The 25,192-nt window shown below is 47.1% G+C and overlaps 1 protein-coding gene across 1 annotated transcript in view; it reads left to right on the forward strand.

Moving 5' to 3' along the window:
- Positions 1–25,192, forward strand: part of LOC140393542 (synaptonemal complex protein 1-like) — a 93,233-nt gene that overhangs the window by 35,608 nt on the left and 32,433 nt on the right. Inside the window, exon 3 of the mRNA XM_072479836.1 lies at positions 4,027–4,113. Within this exon, the coding sequence (XP_072335937.1) occupies positions 4,027–4,113 (87 nt within the window). The remainder of the gene's footprint in view (positions 1–4,026; positions 4,114–25,192) is intronic.

Below are 25,192 nucleotides of genomic sequence, written 5' to 3' on the forward strand. Positions count from 1 at the left end.
AGCGCAGTACTGCAGTGCACCACCAGAGCGGTTAAGGGATCGGAAGCGCACTTTGAGCAGTGCGATGCATCGCTCAATGACAGCCCGAGTCGCCACATGGGCCTCGTTATATCAGGTCTCCACATTGGTTTCCGGCCTCCGCACTGGCATCATTAACCAGGACCTGAGTGGGTACCCCTTATCTCCCAAGAGCCAACCGGTCATCCTGGGGTGTCTCTTGGAGACGCAGGGGATCTCCGATGAGGGAGGGGGCATATTGGACCTGTGGGCACTGAGCCTCTTGTCCTCTAGCCGAGGGGCAACCCCCCCACCGATAGGGGCTGACCCCTTGGACCGGCGCTGTCCTCAACCGGTGGCAGCCCTATTTACAAGATGGTTACCCACCTCCTCCGATCCCAACTGCAGCCATTTCACGAGCTTCATGTTTTTAAATAGGCGTGCTAAAGGGCACCCACATGACCGCTGGCATGGGGGCGGGTTAGATCACGGGAGGTCATTAGATAGGGAGGCCTTCCTATTAATGGGATAGAGATTGACCTTAACAAGCGATTATTGGTTTCTCGCTATGCCGGGGCAGGATTTGGATCTTTCCAATGGGAGCGGTCCTTTAGATCAGGGCCCGGCTTGGTTCCCGATTTCGGACTCTCACGATCGAACCGGATCGCTCGGTTTCGCGCCCAGCAATGTGGTCATTAGATTGTCCCCTATGTGTGTCATGTTTATTACTGCAGTGATGTCAGAGAGTGGGTGGAGCTGGGCTGTCTGTCAGCTCTTTACTTTTGTTTTAGGCTGTTTGATGCAGGGTGTGTTTTAGTTTTGTTTTCAGCATTGGAGCTGAAGTCAGCCAAAGCAGCTGTACTGCTGTTCTCTCTGCAATGAAAAGACTATCTCTTGATCATTTGGTGAATTCAGAATTATAAATGTTTTCAGTAGTGACTTTAACCTGATGTGCATCTGTTAAAGGTTAGCTTTTTTGTAAGTCTTCTGGATGTTAAAAGGACAGCATAAGCATTACTTAGTGTTGTACTCTTTGGGGGTTGTATTTGAATTAATGGTTGCTAAGATGTTCACTGTTTGTTTTAAAAAGGTTAACTTGAGTTCATAGAATAAACATTGTTTTGCTTTAAAAAATACCTTTCCATTTCTGCTGTACCATACCTGTAGAGTGGGCCGTGTGCGCCCCATACCACAATCTATTAAAAGTTGTGGGTCAGGTGAACTCCATGATACACTTTGGAGTTCTCAAACCGTGGCCCATAACATGTGTAAGACCCTGACTTATACAAGAAATCCAGGTACTACCTCCGCAAAGCCATCAAGAGAGAATATCAGACCAAGCTAGAGTCACAGGCAGACTCTCGGCGGTTGTGGCAAGGACGAAACAAAATATCGGGCTATAAAGCGAAGCCGAGCACTATCTCCGGCAGCAGCGCACCCCTCCCCGATGAACTCAGTGCATTCTATGCTTGGTTCAAGCAGGTAACCAACAATCCGCTGTTGAGTGCCCCAGCAGTCCATAACTCACCCATACCCACCATCACAGCTTCCGAAGACAGATCGGCCTTCCTGAACGTGAACCCTTGGAAGGCGACGGGCCCGGACGGGATCCCTGGTCGTGCACTCAGAGCCTGCGTGGACCAGCTGGCAGAGAGTGTTCGCGGACATCTTTAACCTCTCCCTACTCCACTCCGAGGTCCCCACCTGCTTTAAAGACCACTATCATACCGGTGCTAAAGAAGAACCAGGCAACGTGCCTCAATGACTACCATCCGGTGGCCCTGACTTCAGTCGTAATGAAGTGCTTCAAGAGGTTGATCATGAAGCACATCATCTCCATACTCCCAGAACGCCTTGATCCATTGCAATTCGCATACCGTTGCAACGGGTCCACAGCAGGCGCCATTTCCCAGGCCCTACACTGATCCGTAGAGCATCTTGACAACAAGACTCCTACATCAGACTCCTATTTATTGACTACAGCTCCGCCTTCAACAGCATAATCCCAGCCAAGCTCATATCAAAGCTTCAAAACCTAGGACTTGGCTCCCCATTCTGCAACTGGATCCTCGATTTTCTGACCAACAGACCACAATCAGTAAGAATGAACAACAACACCTCCTCCACAGTAAACACCGCCCAGTCCATCACACGAACCTGCCTCCCACCCATTAACTCCATTTATACCTCCCGCTGCCTGGGGAAAGCTGGCAGCATAATCAAAGACCCCTCCCACCCGGCTTACTCACTCTTCCAACTTCTTCCGTCGGGCAGGACATACAGAAGTCTGAGAACACGCACAAACAGACTCAAAAACAGCTTCTTTCCTGCTGTTACCAGACTCCTAAATCACCCTCTTATGGACTGACATCATTAACACTACACCCCTGTATGCTTCATCCGATGCCCGTGCTTATGTAGTTACATTGTATATGTTGTGTTGCCCTATTATGTATTTTCTTTTATTCCCCTTTCTTCCCATGTACTTAATGATCTGTTGAACTGCTCGCAGAAAAATACTTTTCACTGTACCTCGGTACACGTGACAATAAACAAATCCAATCCAATCCAATCCAAGATGTAACTTTGTGCTGCTTAGTGTATCCTGCTTGGGTGCAAAGATCTAAATTCCATGGAAGGAACACGTTGGGGAGTTTGTCCCCGACTCACTCAGTCTCATTTGTACTTTTGTTTGTGCTGTACCTGTTTTGCATTGATGAGGCTTTTTTCTCTTTTTATTTTGTTTTGATATAATTGTAAAAATGTGAAAGCTTCAGCAAAAGCACATTTTTTAAAATGGACTCACATTTATATAATGCATCTTAGGAGCACCAGAAGACAAAAAGCACTTTACAGCCAAAGGCACAGTGGTTAGCACTGCTGCCTCACAGCTTCAGAGACCCGGGTTTAATTCTGGCTTGCAGTGACTGTGTGGAGTTTGCACTTTCTCCTCTGTCTGCGTGGGTTTCCTCCGGGTGCTCTGGTTTCCTCACACAGTCCAAAGATGTACAGGTTAGGTGGATTGGCAATGCTAAATTGCCCATGAGGGTCCAAATGGGGTTACTGGGTTACAGGGGTAGGATGGAAGCATGCGCTTAAGTAGGGTGCTCTTTTCAAGGGCCAGTGCAGACTCAATGGGCCGCATGGCCTCCTTCTGCACTGTAGGAATTCTACAATTCTATGAAATGTGATTACTGTTGTAATGTAGGAAATGGGGCAGCCAATTTGTGCACAGCAAGCTCCCACAAACAGCAATGCAACATCAACTAGATAATGTGCTTTTATGATGTTGATTGAGGAATAAATATTGGCCAAAACATACCTTGGTCTTCTTCAAAATAATATCATGGTATCTTTTATGTCCAAAACGTATCTCCTCCGATGATAGAGCATTCCATCAATGCAGCAGTGGAGTGTCCGACCTGATTGCTGTGCTTATGTCCTCTAGTGTAACTGGGCCCCATAATCTGCTGATTCAGAAGTGAAAGTACTACTAACTGAACCACAGCTGACATACCAACACTCCTGACTGTTCTCCCATCTCCCACCCTTCATAAACTTGTGAACTAATCTAAACTCTGCTGACCAGATCCTAGTTCATACCAAGTCCCATTGAATTATTGCCCCTGTACTTGCTGATTACATTGGCTCCTGTCCACACTGCCTCAATTTTAAAAGGCTCACCTTTGTTTTAAAATGTGTTCATCCTTCCTAATTTACAAACCGTCCTACAGCCCCACAATCCTACCAGCTGCTTAAGCCCTAAACTCTAGAATTCGCTCCCGAATGTTTTCTGCCTCTTTACTTCTCTCTTCTCCTTCAGGACACTACTTAAAGCATTCAATATTCTGGCCCCATATCCCCTTAAATGGTTTGGTGTCAAGTTTTGTTTGTTAATGCTTCTGTGAAGTACCTTGAGATGTTTAACAATGTTAAAGGCACTGTACGAATGCAAGTTTTTGTTTTTCTTGTGGTATAAACTGATATTTTTAATCTTCACAATTTTGTTTCAAACACATTTTGAAATAGAGCATGATTCCGGAATCTGAAATGTTCAGAGAGTTGTATAAAGGAAACTCAGAAGCTGCTTATATCTTTGGAAAGTCACTACAGCAGGTACGTCATAATTAAATATATAAATTCAAATTCATGAACAAAAATAGTATTCATGAAAAGTGATATCTCATAAAAACTGATCTCTTGGGGTCAGCCACTGACAATTTGGAGGAAGCGACGGCCTGGGGTGGTGGAAGACAACATAGGTCTTAATGGAAGTGGGGAGTGAGGCAGGGCCAGCTGCAACAGCAACATGGAAGGGACATTGGTGTTCTGGACGGTTGAAAGAAGGTTTCCAGGCATGGCAGGGAAAGAAAGGTCATGTTCAGCAATGGGGAGACTTCCTTGAGTTGGGGGGAGAACTCACGCCTTTCCTGGCCCAGAAGGAATACTGTAAAAGGCACTTAAATTATTAAACCAAAATCTCCTCCCTCCCTTTTGCTTTCAGGTTTCCTCAGCCTTGCACTGCAAAAGACTGATTTAAATTTATTCATGAATTCCCCTGCCTCTCCACAGAAGGACACTCACAAGCCATATAACCTGTCTTTAGCTGTAGATATTGTGGTTTTTCAGTTTGTTTTTTTGAAAATATTAAGCACTTTACCAGAGTTAACGTTGAGAACCGTCTGTTCTATTATGAACGCCATCCCTCCCACATTATTTTTAATCAGTTGCCTTTTCTTTGAGTCTGTTTCATTGTCCATTAACTAGAGGGAGAATAAAAGATTTTTATAACTTTATGGAGGCCTCCAATTTTTGTTTTCATGATCTTTAGTCTGAACTTATCCCAGTTGTAACGACACCCTGGGCTAGTGTGTGACCCACCACAATTGAAGTTAACAATTAACTTTTAGAAATTCCCAAATTCTTTTTTCTTTGGCTGCCCAATAACAACAATCACCAGGTTTGTAAATGTAAAAACAATTAATTGTTATTAATAACAATAACTATAAGTTAATTGGCAGTAAATTCAACTGGTTAACTATTATCTAATTCCGAACCTCCCTTCTTTAATTCACCCCATCCTCCACACACGCACACACACACACACACAATGGAGTAAAAGGAAAATAATATGAAAAGTAAGAAGGATAAAAGTCTCTGATAAGATGGATATCTTCCAGTACATCGTTTAGTCCAGGCCTTCAGTTGGGTGTTCTTGCTTTCTTTAATGATTTTCACTGTAGATTCAGCAGGGTCTCAAGTCTTCTCTGCAGATTCAGAAGCAAATCAGGCAGAAAACCTATTTGAAGAAAGAGAGAGAGAGAGCAACTCACAGCTTCTTCTCTCATTGTCCAGAAATGTTCTGTTTCCTCTTCCTGAGTTCTCTGAGAACATCCCACCTGGTAGGACCCAATCACTGTCTGTTGCCGGGCAGAATATGGTCTTTGGCCATCAGCCAACCAATTGAACCTGAGCTCTTGGGTGCCAGAAAGTCTGAGTTCTTCTGTTGAAAATCTAAATTTTCATAGCACAGTGTACAATTTTGCTACTTTTAAGTTCCTGACTTCCTCTGCTCAACTTAAAAGGTATATGTCCATTGAATATTCATAGATCAAAAATAATAACAACAAAGCAAAATAATTGGGAAATAAGGGAATCAACAGGAAATATCCTTACACAGTTAAGTTACTTCTTATTTAAAACTTATTTATTCCTTTCGTTAGTTTAAAGACACGTTCTGTGGAATTAAATGCTCTCCCTTTCTCCCTGGAGGCATGGTCAGCAGCTGGGGCGTTGTGTGAAGTTGTAGGAGAATGTGGCATTGAGATTCTACCACCTTCATATCTCCATCCTATGAAGTCTGAGGCGGGAAGGCTTGGGGGCAGCTCAGAGGCCAATTGAGGAGGCCATTTACAGGCGTTAATTCAGTGGGAGGTCTGACACTGCCCAGGTTAGTGCCTGATTATCTCAGAATAGGGTCAGGCCTTGCCTGTCAGTTTCCAACTGGTTGGCAGAACCACATTGCTATCACTAAATGCTGCCCACAGAGCCACCCCCAAATTCTTAACACTAGAAAAATGAAGTTCAGCCATTTATGTCTTTCTTTATCTTTTACTCAAATAATCCTGAGCCATATAATTCTTAAGCACAGAAATTTTACTTCATAAGTGTGAAGTCTCATTCAATCCTTTTCAATTATTGTTGGAAGATTTTTTTTTAAATATATTATACGTACTCTTTCTGTCTCTTATTCTTTTCTCTCAATCTCATTTTCTTTCCCTCTCTTTATTTTACTTTTTGTACATAATTCCACATTGAATTATATATTCTAATTTGCACTTCCAATTTCTGACTGTGCAATCCCGATATTAACTCTTGAGGCCCATCGGGAGAGGACGACCATTCCGTGAGGAACTTAGAAGTTCAGTGCTTCCATAAATGGCATGTTGACACGACCATTCATTATAATTTTACTTATTGGGTTTGGTGCACAAATAGCATGGCAGCAGGTATTTTGAATGCCTGCATGATGCAATTTCAACTTCAGTATTTAAAGATACAGCATGACAAATGGATTTCGGATGCTAAAAGGCTGCAGTCCACTTCAATTACTTCTCCCTTGATGTACATTACTTCTCCCTTGATGTACCACTGGGAAATGTGAGGACCCAGAAGGAGATATTATTCCACAACAATGGGAGAAGGAAATGTGTTGCTGCCAAAAAGATGTGGCTGGAGATGTACTAGGAGACCCAGTGGTACAGACACTATGCTAAACTGGAGTCCGTGCAGGAAGCATTTTAACCAGGTCAGAATAGTTACATATTAACCAACATTACTGGGGCAGCACCGTGGCACAGTGCCTTAGTCTTAACTTACAAGTGCATCTATCTTTCATTTTCTATTCACTGCCTCTGATGCTTGTGCTGTGGGGGGTGGGGGTTGGAGAGGGCCCTGTTACTTGTGCTGTGGTAATTATGGAGACAGCCACCGATGCTTGTGAAGGGGGTTCCCCATGTCCAATGTGTGGGGGGTGGGGGGGGGGGTCATTTCTGTGCTGATCAGGGTGCCTTTTAAAGATGACGCCCCAATCCAAAAATGTGTCCAAATGTTAAGTGGGGAATAGTGGGTTACGGGCATAGAGTAGATATGTGGGCTTCAGTCGGGTGCTCTTTGTAAGGTCTGGTGCAGACTCGTTGGGCCAAATGGCCTCCTTCTGCACTGTAAATTCTATGATCTCTAAGGAGCAGACATTTCTGGCTCTATCAGGACCTGCCCCGCCAGATGGCAGCATAAACCTCACCCACTGATTTTTTGAGTGCCAGAAAAACTGGTCGAAAAACACGGCTGTGCAGCTGGAAAGCTACACGCCAGTTTTTAGCTAGCGCCTTACATTCTGAGTGTATATTACTTTCAGTACTCCCATTGGGCAGGATATCTCTTAAAATATTTGCCCAGTAGAATCCCATAAAATGTCTCCACTAAGTCCAGAGTTTTGGCAGCTGGAATTTTTTTAACGATTGTTATCACCTGCATAAGACCGACAGGGATGAACTAATTAGCCGACCCATGAGCCTCATAGAATATGAGCTTCCCCTTTGAGGGGCGCCGTCTTGTCAGCGGAGGAATGGACTCTGTCATAAAAGCCGGCCCAAATGAGAGCCAAGCAGAGTAATCATGGCCAGGATGGAGTGTATTGTGTACATAATTTGCTTTGCAATAAAGTAAGTTTCTTTATGCCTCTTATTTAGGACTCCACTGTGGCCATTAAAAAAAACCATTCTTTTGTTTTTTGGGGTCACACAAGGATGAAAACTTTAGTGCATATTTAACCAGATGTAATTTTCTTAGTTATTTTATTTTCTCTTAAAACATTTCCTCCTTTAGGGTTTTTCAGCCCAGCACTTTACTCCAATACATCAAAACTAGCATTTGGTCGAGTCTAAATACATTACTAATTATGTTGGCTCATCAAGCATCACAATTGCTGTTTCTTCTTTAGCTATAACATCACTTTTCAGTGTTGGTACAATTGAGCAGTATGAGTGTAACACCTCTCCATAGGATTGTTAACTTAAAGTCATATCAGACATACTTTTAACTTTACTTAATACGGGTACTGAATAAATTTAAAAGCTTCAAGAAGCCTGACTCTCAATTTTAAATTCTATTTTAATCTTGTTAACACATTTCTCAAATTCTACTGTATGACCCAGAAAAAAAATCATTAACGCATGTTGTAACCTTCCTGGATCCTTTTGGATAGGGACTTATTTTTGGATTTATTTTTTTATTGAAAAAAAAACAAACAAAGCAATTACATAAAACAAGCAACAGTACAATAAGGTCATCAACATTCCACATTTACACAGAAGACAAACCAAATCACAGATCAATGACATGAACCAAATAAGCAGGCAATAATACAATGAAGGTACCAGCATCCAAATCAACCAGCTCCCTCTTTCGCACCTCCACAGCAGATTAGCATCAGTGGAAAAGCGCTGGGAGGTGACGCAATGGTGCATTGGAAAGTCACACTGGTGCGTAGCACAAGTATACCGCTTTGGATACTGTTGCGGGGGGGGGGGACTTACCAGGGGTAAGCCATGGGGTAGTTAGGGGGATCGATAGGAGATTCTGTGGGAACGAGAGAGACTCGCGGTTGGTGTGTTGCCTCCCAGGTGCCAGGGTGCGTGATGTCTCGGATCGTGTTTTCGGGATCCTTATGGGGAGGGAGAGCAGCCCCAAGTTGTGGTCCACAGAGCTACCAACGACATAGGTAGGAAAAGGTATAGGGATGTGAGGCAGGAATTCAGGGAGCTAGGGTGGAAACTTAGATCTGGACAAACAGAGTTATTATTTCTGGGTTGTTACCCGTGCCACATGCTAGCGAGACGAGGAATAGGGAGAGAGAGGCGTTGAACACGTGGCTACAGGGATGGTGCAGGAGGGAGGGTTTCAGATTTCTGGACAATTGGGTCTCATCCTGGGGTCGGTGGGACCTCTACAAACGGGATGGTCTATGCCTGGACCAGAGGGGTACCAATATCCTGGGGGGGAAATTTACTAATGCTCTTCGGGAGGGTTTAAACTAGTTCAGCAGGGGCTTGGGAACCTGAATTGTAGCTCCAGTATACAGGAGGTTGAGAGTAGTGAGGTCATGAGTAAGGTTTCAAAGTTGCAGGAGTGTACCGGCAGGCAGGAAGGTGGTTTAAAGTGTGTCTTCTTCAATGCCAGGAGCATCCGGCATAAGATGGGTGAACTTGCGGCATGGGTTGGTACATGGGACTTCAATGTTGTGGCCATTTCGGAGACATAGATAGAGCAGGGACAGGAATGGCTGTTGCAGGTGCCGGGGTCTAGATATTTCAGTAAGCTCAGGGAAGGTGGTAAAAGAGGGGGAGGGGTGGCATTGTTGGTCAAGGAGAGTATTACGGTGGAAGAAAGGACGTTTGATGAGGACTCGTCTACTGAGGTAGTATGGGCTGAGGTTAGAAACAGGAAAGGAGAGGTCACCCTGTTAGGGGTTTTCTATAGGCCTCCGAAAAGTTCCAGAGATGTAGAGGAAAGGATTGCAAAGATGCTTCTGGATAGGAGCGAAAGTAACAGGGCAGTTGTTATGGGGGACTTTAACTTTCCAAATATTGACTGGAAATGCTATAGTTCGAGTACTTTAGATGGGTCTGTTTTTGTCCAATGTGTGCAGGAGGGTTTCTTGACACAGTATGTAGATAGGCCAACGAGAGGCGAGGCCATTTTGGATTTGGTACTGGGTAATGAACGAGGACAGGCGTTAGATTTGGAGGTAGGTGAGCACTTTGGTGATAGTGACCACAATTCGATTAAGTTTACTTTAGTGATGGAAAGGGATAGGTATATACCGCAGGGCAAGAGTTATATCTGGGGGAAAGGCAATTATGATGCAATGAGGCAAGACTTAGGATGCATCGGGTGGAGAGGAAAACTGCAGGGGATGGGCACAATGGAAATGTGGAGCTTGTTCAAGGAACAGCTACTGCGTGTCCTTGATAAGTATGTACCTGTCAGGCAGGGAGGAAGTGGTCGAGCAAGGGAACCGTGGTTTACTAAAGCAGTCGAAATACTTGTCAAGAGGAAGAAGGAGGCTTATGTAAAGATGAGACATGAAGGTTCAGTTAGGGCGCACGAGAGTTACAAGTTAGCTAGGAAGGACCTAAAGAGAGAGCTAAGAAGAGCCAAGAGGGGACATGAGAAGCCTTTGGCAGGTAGGATCAAGGATAACCCTAAAGCTTTCTATATATATGTCAGGAATAAAAGAATGACTAGAGTAAGAGTAGGGCCAGTCAAGGACAGTAGCGGGAAGATGTGAGTGGAGTCTGAGGAGATAGGAGAGGTGCTAAATGAATATTTTTCATCAGTATTCACACAGGAAAAAGATAATGTTTGCAAGGAGAATATTGAGATTCAGGCTACTAGACTAGAAGGGCTTGAGGTTCATAAGGAGGAGGTGTTAGCAATTCTGGAAAGTGTGAAAATAGATAAGTCCCCTGGGCCGGATGGGATTTATCCTAGGATTCTCTGGGAAGCTAGGGAGGAGATTGCTGAGCCTTTGATCTTTAAGTCATCTTTGTCTACAGGAATAGTGCCAGAAGACTGGAGGCTAGCTGGACCCTGCCTCCCAGCTATATAACTATTAATACACACAGGGGCCTGTATGAATATACACTGTTGCCCTTTGGAGTATCCTCTGTCTGCGCTATCTTTCGACGCTGGAGGGCGTCTTGAGAGGTTTACCATGTGTCACTGTTTACTTAGACAACGTTTCGATTAAGGGGGCATCAGAGCAGTAACATTTAGAAAATTTAGAGGCTGTACTTAGACGCTTCTCAGAGGCTGGAGTCCGTTTACGTTGTACAAAGTGCGTCTTTCAGGCAAAGGAAATGGCCCAGTTGGGTTATCGGGTGGACTGCGAAGGTTTGCACCCCGTCGCAGAGAAGGTGCGTGCAATTCAACAGGCGCCTGCCCCGACTGACACTTTGCATCTTCGTTCTTTTCTCGGCCTGGTAAACTATTACGGGAAGTTGCTCCCCAAACTGGCAACTATGCATTCTATGCACGGTTCGAGCAGGTAACCAACAATTCACTGTCGAGTGCCCCAGCAGCCCATAATTCACCCATACCCTCCATCACAGCTTCCGAAGTCAGATTGGCCTTCCTGAAAGTGAACCCTCGGAAGACGACGGGCCCGGACGGGATCCCTGGTCGTGCACTCAGAGCCTGCGTGGACCAGCTGGCAGAGGTATTCGCGGACATCTTTAACCTGTCCCTACTCCACTCCGAGGTCCCCACCTGCTTCGAGAAGACCACCATCATACCGGTACCAAAGAAGAACCAGGCAACGTGCCTCAATGACTACCAACCAGTGGTCCTGACTTCAGTCGTAATGAAGTGCTTCGAGAGGTTGATCATTAAGCGCACCTCCATACTCCCAGAACACCTTGATCCACTGCAATTCGCATACCGCTGCAACCGGTCCACATCAGACACTATTTCCCTGGCCCTACACTCATCCCTAGAGCATCTCGAAAACAAGGACTCCTACATTAGACTCCTATTTATTGACTACAGCTCCGCCTTCAACACCATAATCCCAGCCAAGCTCATATCAAAGCTCCAAAACCTAGGACTTGGCTCCCCACTCTGCAACTGGATCCTCGATTTTCTGACCAACAAACCACAATCAGTAAGAATGAACAACAACACCTCCCCCACAATAGTCCTCAACACCGGCGCCCCGCAAGGCTGCGTACTTAGCCCCCTACTCCACTCCCTGTACACACACGACTGCGTGGCAAAACTTGGTTCCAACTCCATCTATAAGTTTGCTGACGATATGACCATAGTGGGCTGGATCTCGAATAATGACGAGTCCGAATACAGGAGGGAGATAGAGAACCTGTGGAGTGGTGTAGCGACAACAATCTCTCCCTCAATGCCAGCAAAACTAAAGAGCTGGTAATTGACTTCAGGAAGCAAAGTACTGTACACACCCCTGTCAGCATCAACGGGGCCGAGGTGGAGATGGTTGCAGTTTCAAATTCCTAGGGGTGCACATCTCCAAAAATCTGTCCTGGTCCACCCACATCGACGCTACCACCAAGAAAGCACAACACCACCTATACTTCCTCAGGAAACTAAGGAAATTCGGCATGTCAACGTTAACCCTTACCAACTTTTACAGATGCGCCATAGAAAGCATCCTATCGGGCTGCATCACGGCCTGGTATGGCAACTGCTCGGCCCAGGACCATCACACGAACCTGCCTCCCATCCATTGACTCCATCTACACCTCCTGCTGCCTGGGGAAAGCGGGCAGCATAATCAAAGATCCCTCCCACCCGGCTTACTCACTCTTCCAACTTCTTCCATCGGGCAGGAGATACAGAAGTCAGAACACGCACAAACAGACTCAGAAACAGCTTCTTCCCCACTGTCACCAGACTCCTAAATGACCCTCTTATGGACTGACCTCATTAACACTACACCCTGTATGCTTCATCCGATGCCAGTGCTTATGTAGTTACATTGTACATGTTGTGTTGCCCTATTTCCCTTTTCTTCTCATGTACTTAATGATCTGTTGTGCTGCTCACAGAAAAATACTTTTCACTGTACCTCGGTACATGTGACAATAAACAAATCCAATCCAATCCAACTATGCTGGCCCCATTACACCTTCTGTTAAAGAAGAATCACACCTGGGTTTGGGGTCAGCCGCAAGGAACCGCTTTCCGGCGGGTAAAACAGCAATTGTTGTCGTCTGGGTTACTAACCCATTATGATCCTGAAAATCCTTTGCTCATCACGTGTGATGCATCCCTATATGGTGGCCGTCCTGTCCCACAAGATGAAGGATGGAGCCGAGCGGCCAATAGATTTCACCTTCCGCACGTAGACTGCAGCGGAAAAGAAGTACGCACAAATCGAGGGAGGGCCTGCCAGTCGTCTTTGCGGTGAAACAGTTACACCTGTATGTTTATGGCCGCCACTTCGCTATCATGACTGACCATAAGCCTCTACTTGGACTTATCTGAGAGGATAAGCCAATTCTGCCCAATGCTTCCACACGGATCAGCGCTGGGCTTTGTTGCTCGCTGCCTATGAGTATTCTCTACAGCATAAACCAGGGACCGAGATAGCGCTGAGTCGATTGCCTCTGTCAACCAACCCCGTGTCGACTCCCACGACCTGTGAGCTGGTTGAAACCCTAAGTTTTATGAACTCCTTGCCTGTCACGTCATCGCAGATCCGTGAGTGGACCCAAAGAGATCCAGTCCTGTCAAAGGTTCGGCACATAGTCTTGTATGGTGAACAGCATCCACAGCTGCCAGACGAGCTGCGGGCATTTTCCTCCAAGCTGTCAGAATTTAACGTGGAAGACTGTATCCTCTTGTGAAGGACAGGAGCTGACACTAAAGGACTTGCACAATGGGCCTCCGGGTGTGACCAAAATGAAAATGTTGGCCCGGAGTTATGTCTGGTAGCCAGGCCTCGACGCCGACATTGAGAAGATGGCCCAAAACTGCTCTATTTGCCAGGAGCATCAGAAGCTTCCGCCATTCGCGCCCCTACATCACTGGGAATGGCCAGGGCATTCTTGGGCGCATGCGGATTTCGCCGGCCCTTTTCAAGGATCCATGTTCCTTTTATTAATCGATGCCCAATCTACATGGCTAGAGGTGCATAAGATGGTAGGCACAATGTCCTGAACAACGATCGAGAAGATGCGTTTGTCTTTCAGTACCCATGGCCTCCCCGAGGTGCTCATCTTGGACAACGGCACTCCCTTCACAAGTGAGGAGTTTTCAAGGTTCATGAAGGTGAACGGCATACCAACGGGTTGACGGAGCGCGCAGTACAGGTGTTCAAACGGAGCCTGAAAAAACAGTCTTCTGCGTCTATGGACACGAGACTGGCGCGATTTTTGTTTTCGTACAGGACCACTCCACATGCGATGACTGGGGTAGCTCCCACGGAACTCCTAATGGGCTGAAGACTTCGCACCCGCCTTCGCATGGTTTTCCCAGACATTGGCGCAAAAGTACGCCGCACACGCGAACGACAGGGGCATGGCCTTTTTATGCATCGGCCAATTCGGCAGTTTCAGTGTTCATTCAGAATTTTGCTAGTGAGTCCCTGGCGTTACCTTTCGCCGAACGGGCCCTATCTCTTACCAGGTGCAAGCCCAGGGCCGTCTGCAGCGCAAGCATGTAGACCACGGTCGGTCCAGATGGCCGCATCTACAAAAGATTCCCTGCACCCGGAGCTCCCATACTACAACCACAGAGACCAGACACAGTGGAGGATCATCCTCACGATCATCCTCTGGTGCTGCACTCAAAGCCTGCACAGGTTGTTGCAGAGCCGCATGGAGATAGGGACGCGGAGATGATGGTAGCAGTGGATTCCGACTCTGAGATGGAGACACAGGACGCCTCCGAGGGGGAGTCCTCGGTCCCACGGCCCGTGGATGTGCAACCGTTCATCGCGAAAGCGCCGTTCTCTTTCTCGTTACACGCCGCCCGATCGAGCGCCTCGTGCAAATGGTGTCCGGCCTGCGGCTAAACAAGATCCATGCCCTCCTTCGCCAGGGTCTTCGGTGGATTCCTTGGACTTTGGGGGGGAGGGATGTAATAACCTGCCGAATTACTGCTGGCTGTAGACTAATGGCAATCCCACAATCCTTAGTGAGTACGAGCTTCCCCAATGAGGGGGGCGGAGAAATCATTAGCAGAGTCACCTGCATAAATAGAGCTGGCTAGTGTGGAACCAGCTAGAGAGGAGTGAGCAGTGGTGGAGTATTGCTGCTGCTGTTGTATATATGTAATTGTAAATAAAGTTATGTGGGCAATTGAGACTAGCTTAGTGGTAAAAACTGGGCGGCATGGACAAGTTGGGCGAAAAGGCCTGTTTTCATGCTGTAAACCTCGATGACGCTTGATTCTAACTTATATGCCCAGGAATTCTTGCTAATTGTGTTTCTCTTAATTTGGCCCTGAAGCTGGCGGCCAATATGGTCGCTTTCCTTAATTCTAATTACGTTTGCTCTAGAATCGCCAGGTATCTCTCGATACCGCCACAAGGTTCAAAACCGAATACTGATCAAAGACTCGATACACCAGTTAGTAAGTTCAAACTCAATGCTCATTTATTTACACACACAGTCAAATATACTCATGCATAAAACTCTACAAACTAAACTATCACTACTGCTAAAGCCTATACTTACCTTTGGGCGCCCGCTCAGTCAGAGGAACAATGGCCGTTGTTCGGTTCTGAGGCTGCTGGGGTCGAATTGGTATGGAATAACAGCTAGGAGCGTCTGTCTCGTAGCGTGCGTTGACCTTGGACTTACTTGTTCTGATGGTGCTGTTGTGCAGGTCTCTCCTTGGTGAGAACCGGAGCCACAAGAGAGCGATTCTCTCTTGGGGGATTCTTCTTATACCCAAAAGGGGCTTCACGCGCTTTTGGGCGGGCCTTGAATTTGGCCCCAATTAATTGGGCCATTTCCCAATCGTTCCTATCAATTTCCTCCAATAGAGGGGTGGGTTCCCTGATTGCTGGGCGTGTCCTAGGTGGCTGTTGGCCTGCTTTGTTCTGGTCTCCTCTGGCGCCGGGGTATTGTTTACTTAAATGTTACCCTTTTGTCCCCGGGGATGGCTCATTAGTATGCTAATGGTTTGCAGTATCGGTCTTGTCTGGGAGCTACAGCTCAAATCAACAGACAAACCCTGCACCTGCTTACTTTCTCAGTATTGTCCATTTTGTAATCGGGAAGTGGCCATCCCAGATGGCTACACTCCCTACTTGTGATCCTCAACGCGAAGCGTGAAGGATCACATTACTGCGTTGTCTTCGTTCTCTGACCAAGCGGGACACCCACAAGCAGTTCATGGGCTCTACACTGCCCTATCCTATGAAACGCAATTCATTACCTAAAATCATTTTACTTATATACGTCAGTATAAAACTCTACGGGGCGCTATGACATTCAGGCATGCATGACAAAATTAAAAAACTGGGACCTCTAACTATCCTCAATAAACTATCCTCACTCAAACAATCAAAAATAATCTACACTTTAAGTGTACAAATAACAGCAACGCAAGTTTCTCTGGCCTGGCAGTCAGGCACAGAGGTTTACATTTCTTTATTGAACAAACACACATAAAGAGAAGCGGATGCACTTTAATTCATGTCAAGGGGTTCGGGGGTTTGGTGAAGTCCGAAAATAGGAGACCTAAACGTGTATACCGGGGTGCGAGAGCGGGAGGCTCTCCTTCGCCATTTTCTGATTCCAAGTGTCTGCACGACACTGCAAAGTATCGCCAGTACTAAGAGGGCTTCTACTATGTAGGATAGTGAATACCAGGTGATAAACTTATCACACCAGGTCGGGGTATCATTAACTGTCTTCGGACTAACTATCTCGGTGTTCTGTGAATGGCAGGGGTGGGAATCATTCACAGCCTGTGTGGTAGGGGTCAGGGGGTAGCATCCATGCGCAACTGAAGGGATCCCGCTAAGATCCAGGTGAAAAAGATGGAGGTCGTCTTCATCTTTCTGTCTTCTCCTTTTCTTCCTCTGGGGTTCCTGAGATTCCGGAGTTCTATGGACACCCATAATCTGTTATTATCTTGCTTAAGATCTCGTATGTCTGTCTGTCTGTCCTTTGTTGCCAATTACCCATTATGATTGGTCACCATCTGTGACTCCCTCATTTTTTTTTTAAACCAAATATTTGGGACAAGACATCCAAGAAAATACTGACAAAGAGCGAGCTGTCTCGCAGCCCGTGCGATCTACCATCCTAGTGTTTGAGGATGTAAATAGCACAGGGAAGCAACCTAAGGGTCCCCAAAAACAAACAAAAGAATTTTGAACTGAAAGTGCCAAAATCGGGTGCGTATGGGCCGCGGCGGGTAAGAAATGTGTAGAATCCCCGGGTAGGACGGTGATCAATGCCGTTTGTGCTCTACCCGAGCGTAGCTGACCAGAGGGGGTCCTCAGGCAGGGCGGGGATCAGTGCCGTTTCTCCACTGTCTGAGCGACTGGCAAGAACGGGTAAGGATGTGGTCATCGTGGGGGGCTGCCTCTCGTGATCGAATCAGGAGAGTAGCTATGAGGGATGTCTGTCGACAAACTAGTTCCTCTGAACGGTTTTCTGTGGACAAACGTGTTCCATTAACAGTCATTGGGCGTCAAAAGGGTGGTGGCTTGGGGCCATGAAAAACTTTCAAATTTCCAAACAACAAACATGTACATTAAATGAACAAACATGGTGCAGGTTCCATCAGAAAGGACACCGTATAGGTTCCTTTTTTTTCTATCATCTGGACACCTTATTGATCAGTAGCAAACAGGGCCGCAAAGGGATTCGGTTGGTGGGAGTCAGACTCTATGTCGTCATCTTCTCCCGGCTGCCATACTCTTGACTGGAGTAGTTTGGCTAAAGCTGCTTGGGGTGAATTGGGGTCCATCTCATCATTCCGGATGAGCCTGAACGAATTGTCGCGGTGCCAGAATCGTGTGTCGAGGTTGGAGTTGTTAGGTTGTAATCCGTAATCGTCGGGCGATGGGTCTTGGTAAGGGGCTTTGATGTATGTGACTTCGAAGGGGTCACTGGAATCATGCTCATATTTGCTGGGAGTGGAACCTGGTGCGGGGGTATAATCATAACGTGATGTGCTGTGGCTGCCGTCATTGCTGTCGCTATCACTGTTGCTGTCGCTGCTGGTTGAAGGAAGGGAGAGGGGAGCCGTGCCTCTGGGAGTGGAGTTGAAGTTGTGTCTGAGGACGGTTGGACTGGCTGGGGGAGGGTAGGAATACGTCATCTGAGGGCGGGGCATGCTCGTCTGCTGCTGCGAGCAAGATGTGGTGTGAATGGTTGTTCTGCGAGCCATAAGCCTTAAGCTGGTTTATGTGAAACCACGCAGACTTGCCATTGGGATATGTGATCTTGTATATCGAGGGGCTGACTTTGTCCGAAATGGAGTACGGTCCAGAACATTTGGGGGAAAGGAATGAGCTGGGGTTGTATAGGGAAAGCATCACTTGCTGCCCTACTACAAACTCGGTGTCGTGTACCTTTTTGTCGAAAAAAGTCTTGCTTTGTTTCCTCCTGGTCCCAAGTCTCACAGCTGCTGCAAGTTGGGCTGCCTTTATGTTCTCAAGTAACTGCTGACAGCATTTCATGCGTGAGGGCAGTGACTGCGGGGCTGGCCAAATCCAGTCCTAATAAATACTCTGTCCCTTTCATGGGGCGTCCGGTCATGAGGGTGTGGGGGGTGTATCCTGTGGACATGGATACCGTGTTTCTTAGGAACATTAAAGCAAATGGGAGGACTGAATCCCAGGTGCTGTTCTGTTGGACCATTTTCCTGAGAGTGGCTTTTAGAGTTCTGTTCATCCTCTCTACGATGCTGCTTGACTGGGGGTGGTATGCTATGTGAAATTTTTGCCTGATTCCGAAAATTGTGAGGACGTTTTTCATCACTCATCCTGTAAACTGGGAGCCTTGATCGGATTCTATACTGCGTGGGAGGCCCCATCTTGTAAAGATGTGCTGTGTTAGTATTTTAGCTGTTGTCTTGGCCGTATTCGTTCTCGATGGAAAAGCTTCCACCCATTTTGTGAGGGTGTCGATGACCACCAACACTTACTTATAACCATTTCTGCAGGGGGGTAGGGGTCCTATGTAGTCTATCTGCAAATTCGTCCAGGGGCCATTAACCGGGCGGGTGTGACTAAGCTGAGCCTTTCTTGCATATCTGTCCAGATTGTTCTGGGCACAGATCAAGCAATTTTCGATGTAGTGAGTAACATCGGCTTTTAAATCAGGCCACCAGCAGAGCGGTCTGAGGTGGGCTAGGGTGGGTTCAATGCCTTGGTGTCCATGATTGTCATGGAACGGACAAATAATCTGGTTCCTGTCCTGGCTGGGAACTGCATCAATGCCTTCTTTTAAAATCACACCGTCGTGTGTGGAGATTGCGTTTTTAAACTTGTCAAACGGGGCTGGGAAGGTTCCTTTTAAAACTTCCCTGAGTTTTTCATTTTCCGTCTGTGCCTTTGCTAGATCCTGAATGTTGGTCTGTGAGACCTGAACCGCGTATACTGGGGTGCTCTCGGGGGGAGGGTTCCAAAAGTAACCATGCCTGGAACCTGCCTTCGCGAGGGCGTCTGTTTTAACGTTACATGGGGGGGAAGAACGGTGATGACTGCGAACCTTAATTATGCCATATTTCCTATTTTTGGCTGTCTCTAGGATATGTCAGAGTAATGGGGCTGAGGGTAGGGGCTTTCCGTCTGCGGAAACGAATCCTCTAGTATCCCACAGGGGTAGGAATTCCGTCAAACTATTACCGACATACAAACTGTCCAAATAGATGTCTGCTGGGGTCGGGAACGAGTCGGGGTAGTCTACAATATTAGCGATTGCTGCCAGTTCTGCTGCCTGCGAGCCTAAGTGTCCTGGAAATTTTAATGAAATCTCATCTAGGGCGCGTCCCTGCGCGTCCTCTACATAAATGCCGCAACTGGTAACTCTCTTTCCATTCAAAACTGTGGAGGAGCAGTCCACATAAATTTTCAGGGGTGCGCATGTGTCTGTGGGCTGGGGTGTACTGGCTGCTTTCCTGGGAGGTGTTTTAGGTCTAAATGGGCCTGTGTAGTGTTTTGTGGTGATGATCTCACGCTCATGTGGGGCACCTGCATATTGCAAATTATCGGCTAGGAAGGTGTGGGTCTTGGTTCTTTTAACTGTAATGTCCCGTCCCTGTAAAAGAAGGGTCCAACGGGCTGCGCGGATTTGGCTGACTGTGCCATCTTTAAGTCGACCGTCTAATAATCGCTGTGTTGGGGTGTGTTCAGTGAGAATGGTGATGGGGTTGAATCCTGTAATGTAGGCAAAGTATTGTACTGCCCAAAAAACTGCGAGCAGGTGCCTTTCGCAGGCAGAAAATCCTTGCTCGACAGGATCTAACACGCGTGAGGCGTATGCCATTGGGCGTAATTGATCATGGCGTTCCTGGAGGAGTGCGGCCGAAAGGGTTCGGTCGGTGCTTGCAACTTCGATTGCGTACGGGGAAAGTGGATCTGGGACCTGTGCTGAGGGCTCTTTTTAAAGTATCCACGGCATCCGTGTGCTGTGGAAGCCAGTCCCAAGGTGCCTTTTTCTTGAGAAGGTCGGATAGGGGCGCTGCTTTTGTGGCAAAACCATCGATATGGTTTTTGCAGTAGCCAACCAGTCCTAAAAATGACCAGAGTGCTGAGACATTGTGGGGAAGGGGAAATTTGACGATCGAGTCAATTCTCTTTTGCTCGATCTCGCGTTTACCATGTGTGATTACTGTACCCAAGTAAATCACTTTTTCCTGAAAGATCTGGGCCTTCTTGGGGTTGACTTTACATCCAATTTCTTTTAGGAGTGCTAGGAGTTCGGCGAGAAGCGAAATGTGCTTTCCCTTTGTGTCTGTCTGTGGTAGCAAGTCATCTACGTACTGGACCAAACAATCGGGGCGGGAAATGTTTGCTAGTCCATTTGCCAGCTGTCGGTGGAAAATGGAGGGGGAGTTGTGGAAGGCATGTCCATGTTGTCCCTGGAATGTAAAGGCAAATTTGTACTGGCACGCTTTATCCAATGGAATGGACCAAAAGCCGTTGCTAATGTCCAAAACTGAAAAAAAAATTTGACTGGAGTCCCTGTTTGAGCATGGTCTCGGGACTCGTGGCTACGGTGGGGGCTGCTGGTGGGGTTACTTTGTCAGTTCCTGGTAATCAATGGTCAGTCGCCATGATGCATCGGGTTTCCTGACGGGCCAAATTGGTGCATTGTTTGTGGAGGCTACTGAACAGATTACGCCTTGATCCAGCAAACTCTCTATTACTTTGGAGATTTCTCCCTCTGCCTCTTGGGGAAAACCATACTGCTTTTGGGGTCTGGGGTCGGAACCTGTAATATTTACCAAGCCAGGTATTATGCCACAGTCGTGCTTGTGCTGTGCAAACGCTGCTTTGTGTTGCTGCAGGACTTCCCTAACCTGTTTGTCCTGACTAATGGCTCGAGGGTCGAACCAGAAGTCTCCTACTGAGCTTATCCTGTTTTCATAGTCTCCAACTGTGAGCGTGGCGGGGGCTCGTGCTGCCTTTGCCATTCTCCATACAAATTTATTAACTGGATCAAAAGAGAGGTTGTGGGAGATCATAAAATCGATTCCTAGGATGTGTTCAGCTGTCTGGGGTAGATCGACCAAAACTACTGGGTGTTTAGTTGCAATGTAACTATGTATCGTAACTTTGTATCGCTACAGGGGCTGTGATGTGTCCTTGTTGTAAATGACCTGTAAAGCCTCTGAGCGTGATGGTGTCTGTTGTGGGCCACGTGTCTCATAGACTATCATAGAACTTACAGTGCAGAAGGAGGCCATTCGGCCCATTGAGTCTGTACCGGCTCTTGGAAAGAGCACCCTACCCAAGTCCACACCTCCACCCTATCCCCATAACCCAGTAACCCCACCCAACACTAAGGGCAATTTTGGACACTAAGGGCAATTTATCATGGCCAATCCACCTAACCTGTACATCTTTGGACTGTGGGAGGAAAGCGGAGCACCCGGAGGAAACCCACGCACACACGGGGAGGATGTGCAGACTCCGCACAGACAGTGACCCAAGCCAGAATTGAACCTGGGACCCTGGAGCTGTGAAGCAATTGTGCTATCCACAATGCTACCGTGCTGTTATCTCGCTGAAACATTGTGGAGGAATTGAGTGTGGTGCGGGACCCTCCTGTGTCCCAAAGAAATTCTACGAGGTGTCCCCGGACTTTGCCTGCTACGACCGGTCTACCAGACTTGTCCCAAAAGGTGTCGCAGACCCAAGTTGGGGAGCCCGAACACAGTCAGTCGGTGCCGTTCATGTCTATGTTCTCTGAACGGTCGCTAACGCTATGGATTGGCTTTGCCCTATTCTTATTTAGGGTGCCTGTCTGTTGGCTTCTCTGCTGCTTTTGGGGCGCATTGCACTCTCGTGCAAAGTGTCCTCATTGTCCACAGTTGTAACATTCCTGGGATTTTGGCTGTGGTGGGCTGTTCCTGCCCTCATTTACCCATGCGGGGTTCTGGTGCGTTTTAACTGGATTCATGTCTGCCTGCTCTTCATCTGGTTTTATAAATGCGGTTTTGCCTTGAAATGATTGCTCCCAAGTGCGGGACAATCTCTTCAAAACCCATTTCTTGTTGTGGGCCTCGTCTGAGGGGTCGTAATTTGCGCAAGCTCCCTGTCCTGCGTCTGTCGCGTGACAGACCAGGATTCGAGTCCATTTGGCCATGTTATCTAGGGACAAATGGGTGCGGGCTAACTCTCCGAAAACTGCTGTGAAATGTATCCACAAGTGTCCAGCAAATGCTTTGGAGTGCTCTGTCTTCTTTTGCCTACACTTATTTAGGCCTTCTATCGGGTCTGCTCTGTTGCAGCCGATTGCATCTAGGATCGCTGTGTGCATCAATTGGAGTGTGCCTCCTCCTACATTCTGTGGGTCGGGAAGGGCTGCCACGACTGAAGGGTTGAGGCTTAAAACTGTGAGCTTCACTTTTCGTCCAGGCCGTACATGGTAGCCTGCTGTTTAACTCTAGCGAAACTGGTGAGGGTCTGATGTGGGAAGGAATGGTGTAATTTTTCCACACGCGTCCTGTAATTGGGTCACGGTTAACGGGGTTGTATATCGGAAATCTGCGTTTCCTTCTGCTGCGGCCCTGCGGTGTGTGGTTACAGGGTTCATGGGGGTGTGTTCTGCCTGTTCAGTCGGGGGTTGGGGTGCTTTCCTCTTTTGGGGTTTTTCTTGCGTACATGTCCCATGTACGTATCTGTGGGCAGTCTCATTTAACTCCTGCGAATCGGGGCCGTTTTCCTGGTCTAATTGGGGTCCAAACGTACTTTGAAACCCATTCTGGTCAGAAAGAGATTGCAATTCTGCAATTTGCTTCTGGCACATTGCGTGATCTACTGAGCTCTGCCTTTGTTTTGTCGTGGAAGTGTGCAGCGCTCATAGGGCTGCTTTCAAATCATTGCACTGTTTCTGCATTTCTCTACCTGTTGCTCGGTTTCTTGTCTTACCCAGACCGCACGTTGCGTGGCCTGGTAGGCCTTATCATAATGGGTCTGAAAACTACTCAAATGGGCGAGACAAGACTGGTGTGCCCACTTGGCATCATCCGCCTCTCTGTCCCTCGCTGCTAACTGTTCTCTCAAATCTTGATTCTCTTTCTCAAACTTGCTCACATCTCCCTCACTACTTCTGTCTCTCTCCTCTATCTCTCTACAGAGCGCCCTAATGACCTCCTCTGTGCCTCGCAATTGTGCCAAGCAGGACATGATTGCCATCGGCTTGCGAGCTTTCCCTAAGCTCTTCCTGTGGATCTCTGACAGGTTCTCCCACCAAGGATGTCCTATACTCCCGGGACCTGTTTCGTCATTCGCGCAGAATTCGCTCCAAAGGGGCAATCCTTTCCCTTTGAGGTACTTTCTGATTTTCTCTTCCCATACGGGACACTGTCCTACTCTACTGGTCGCTGCGACCTCGAATTTCTGGGGGTTCATAAGGCGTTCCATTGAACTTCATTGCCATTTTCTCTATCTGGGTTCTCTACTGAATTTGGAATAGGGTGTGATAAAGTGGTGATGTAAACACGGGTACGGCATACGCTATTTTTCGGCCTACAAAACTCCCGACAGTTTTACGCAACAACATCTCTCAGGTTTACCTTATATCCCTGTTAGTACGCGTGCATTAACACACTTCCGAATTTTGGAGGTTTGATCAGTATTGTTCTTACACTTGTGGTTTTTCTGTTTCTAATTGGATTCCAATTCCAATTTGGTTTCTCTCGGAGTGGTTAGGCCACTTCTAGGTCGAGTCCCTTCAGATGTCGCCAGTAAATGTTCTTAATTGTGTTTCTCTTAATTTGGCTCTGAAGATGGCGGCCAATATGGTCGCCTTCCGTAATTCTAATTACGTTTGCTCTTGAGTCGCCAGGTATCTCTCGATACCGACACAAGGTTCAAAACCGAATACTGATCAAAGACTCGATACACCAGTTAGTAAGTTCAAACTCAATGCTCATTTATTTACACACACAGTCAAATATACTCATGCATAAAACTCTACAAACTAAACTATCACTACTGCTAAAGCCTATACTTAGCTTCAGGCGCCCACTCAGTCATAGGAACAATGGTCGTTCGTCAGTTCTGAGGCTGCTGGGGTCGAATTGGTATGGAATAACAGCTAGGAGCGTCCGTCTCATAGCGTGCGTTGACCTTGGACTTACTTGTTCTTGTGTTGCTGTTGGGCAGGTCTCTCCTTGGTGAGAGCCCGAGCCACAAGAGAGCGATTCTCTCTTGTGGCTCGGGCTCTCACCAAGGAGAGACCTGCCCAACAGCAACACAAGAACAAGTAAGTCCAAGGTCAACGCACGCTATGAGACGGACGCTCCTAGCTGTTATTCCATACCAATTCGACCCCAGCAGCCTCAGAACTGACGAACGACCATTGTTTTTGGGCGGGCCTTGAACTTGGCCCCAATTAATTGGGCCGTTTCCCAATTGTTCCTATCAATTTCCTCCAATAGAGGGGTGGGTGCCCTGATTGCTGGGCGTGTCCTAGATGGCCATTGGCCTGCTTTGTTCTGGTCTCCTCTGGCGCCGGGGTGTCTGTCTTGGTATTGTTTACTTAAATGTTACCCTTTTGTCCCCGGGGATGGCTCATTAGTATGTTAATGGTTTGCAGTATCGGTCTTGTCTGGGAGCTACGGCACCAATCAACAGACAAACCCTGCACCTGCTTGCTTTCTCAGTATTGTCCATTTTGTCATCGGGAAGTGGCCATCCCAGATGGCTACAGAATATGTGGTCAAAAAGCCAGAAATACTTTCACTTGACTAATGCAATGTCGCAGTGGTCTTCAATTTCTTTTTCTGCGATAATAAAAAATATTCTCCTTGCACGCAAATAATTAAATTGCTCAGAAAATTGAATGAATTCTAGAGCAGGAGAGCTATCATAAAGAACAGAGCAGAAGGTAACTTGGGATACCACTCATTGACTAGTTGATGAGGTTTCCAACCTCCCAACCATCTGGAGAGAATACACTTG

Source organism: Scyliorhinus torazame, chromosome 17, assembly GCF_047496885.1.
Source record: "Scyliorhinus torazame isolate Kashiwa2021f chromosome 17, sScyTor2.1, whole genome shotgun sequence".
Classification (NCBI taxonomy): domain Eukaryota; kingdom Metazoa; phylum Chordata; class Chondrichthyes; order Carcharhiniformes; family Scyliorhinidae; genus Scyliorhinus; species Scyliorhinus torazame.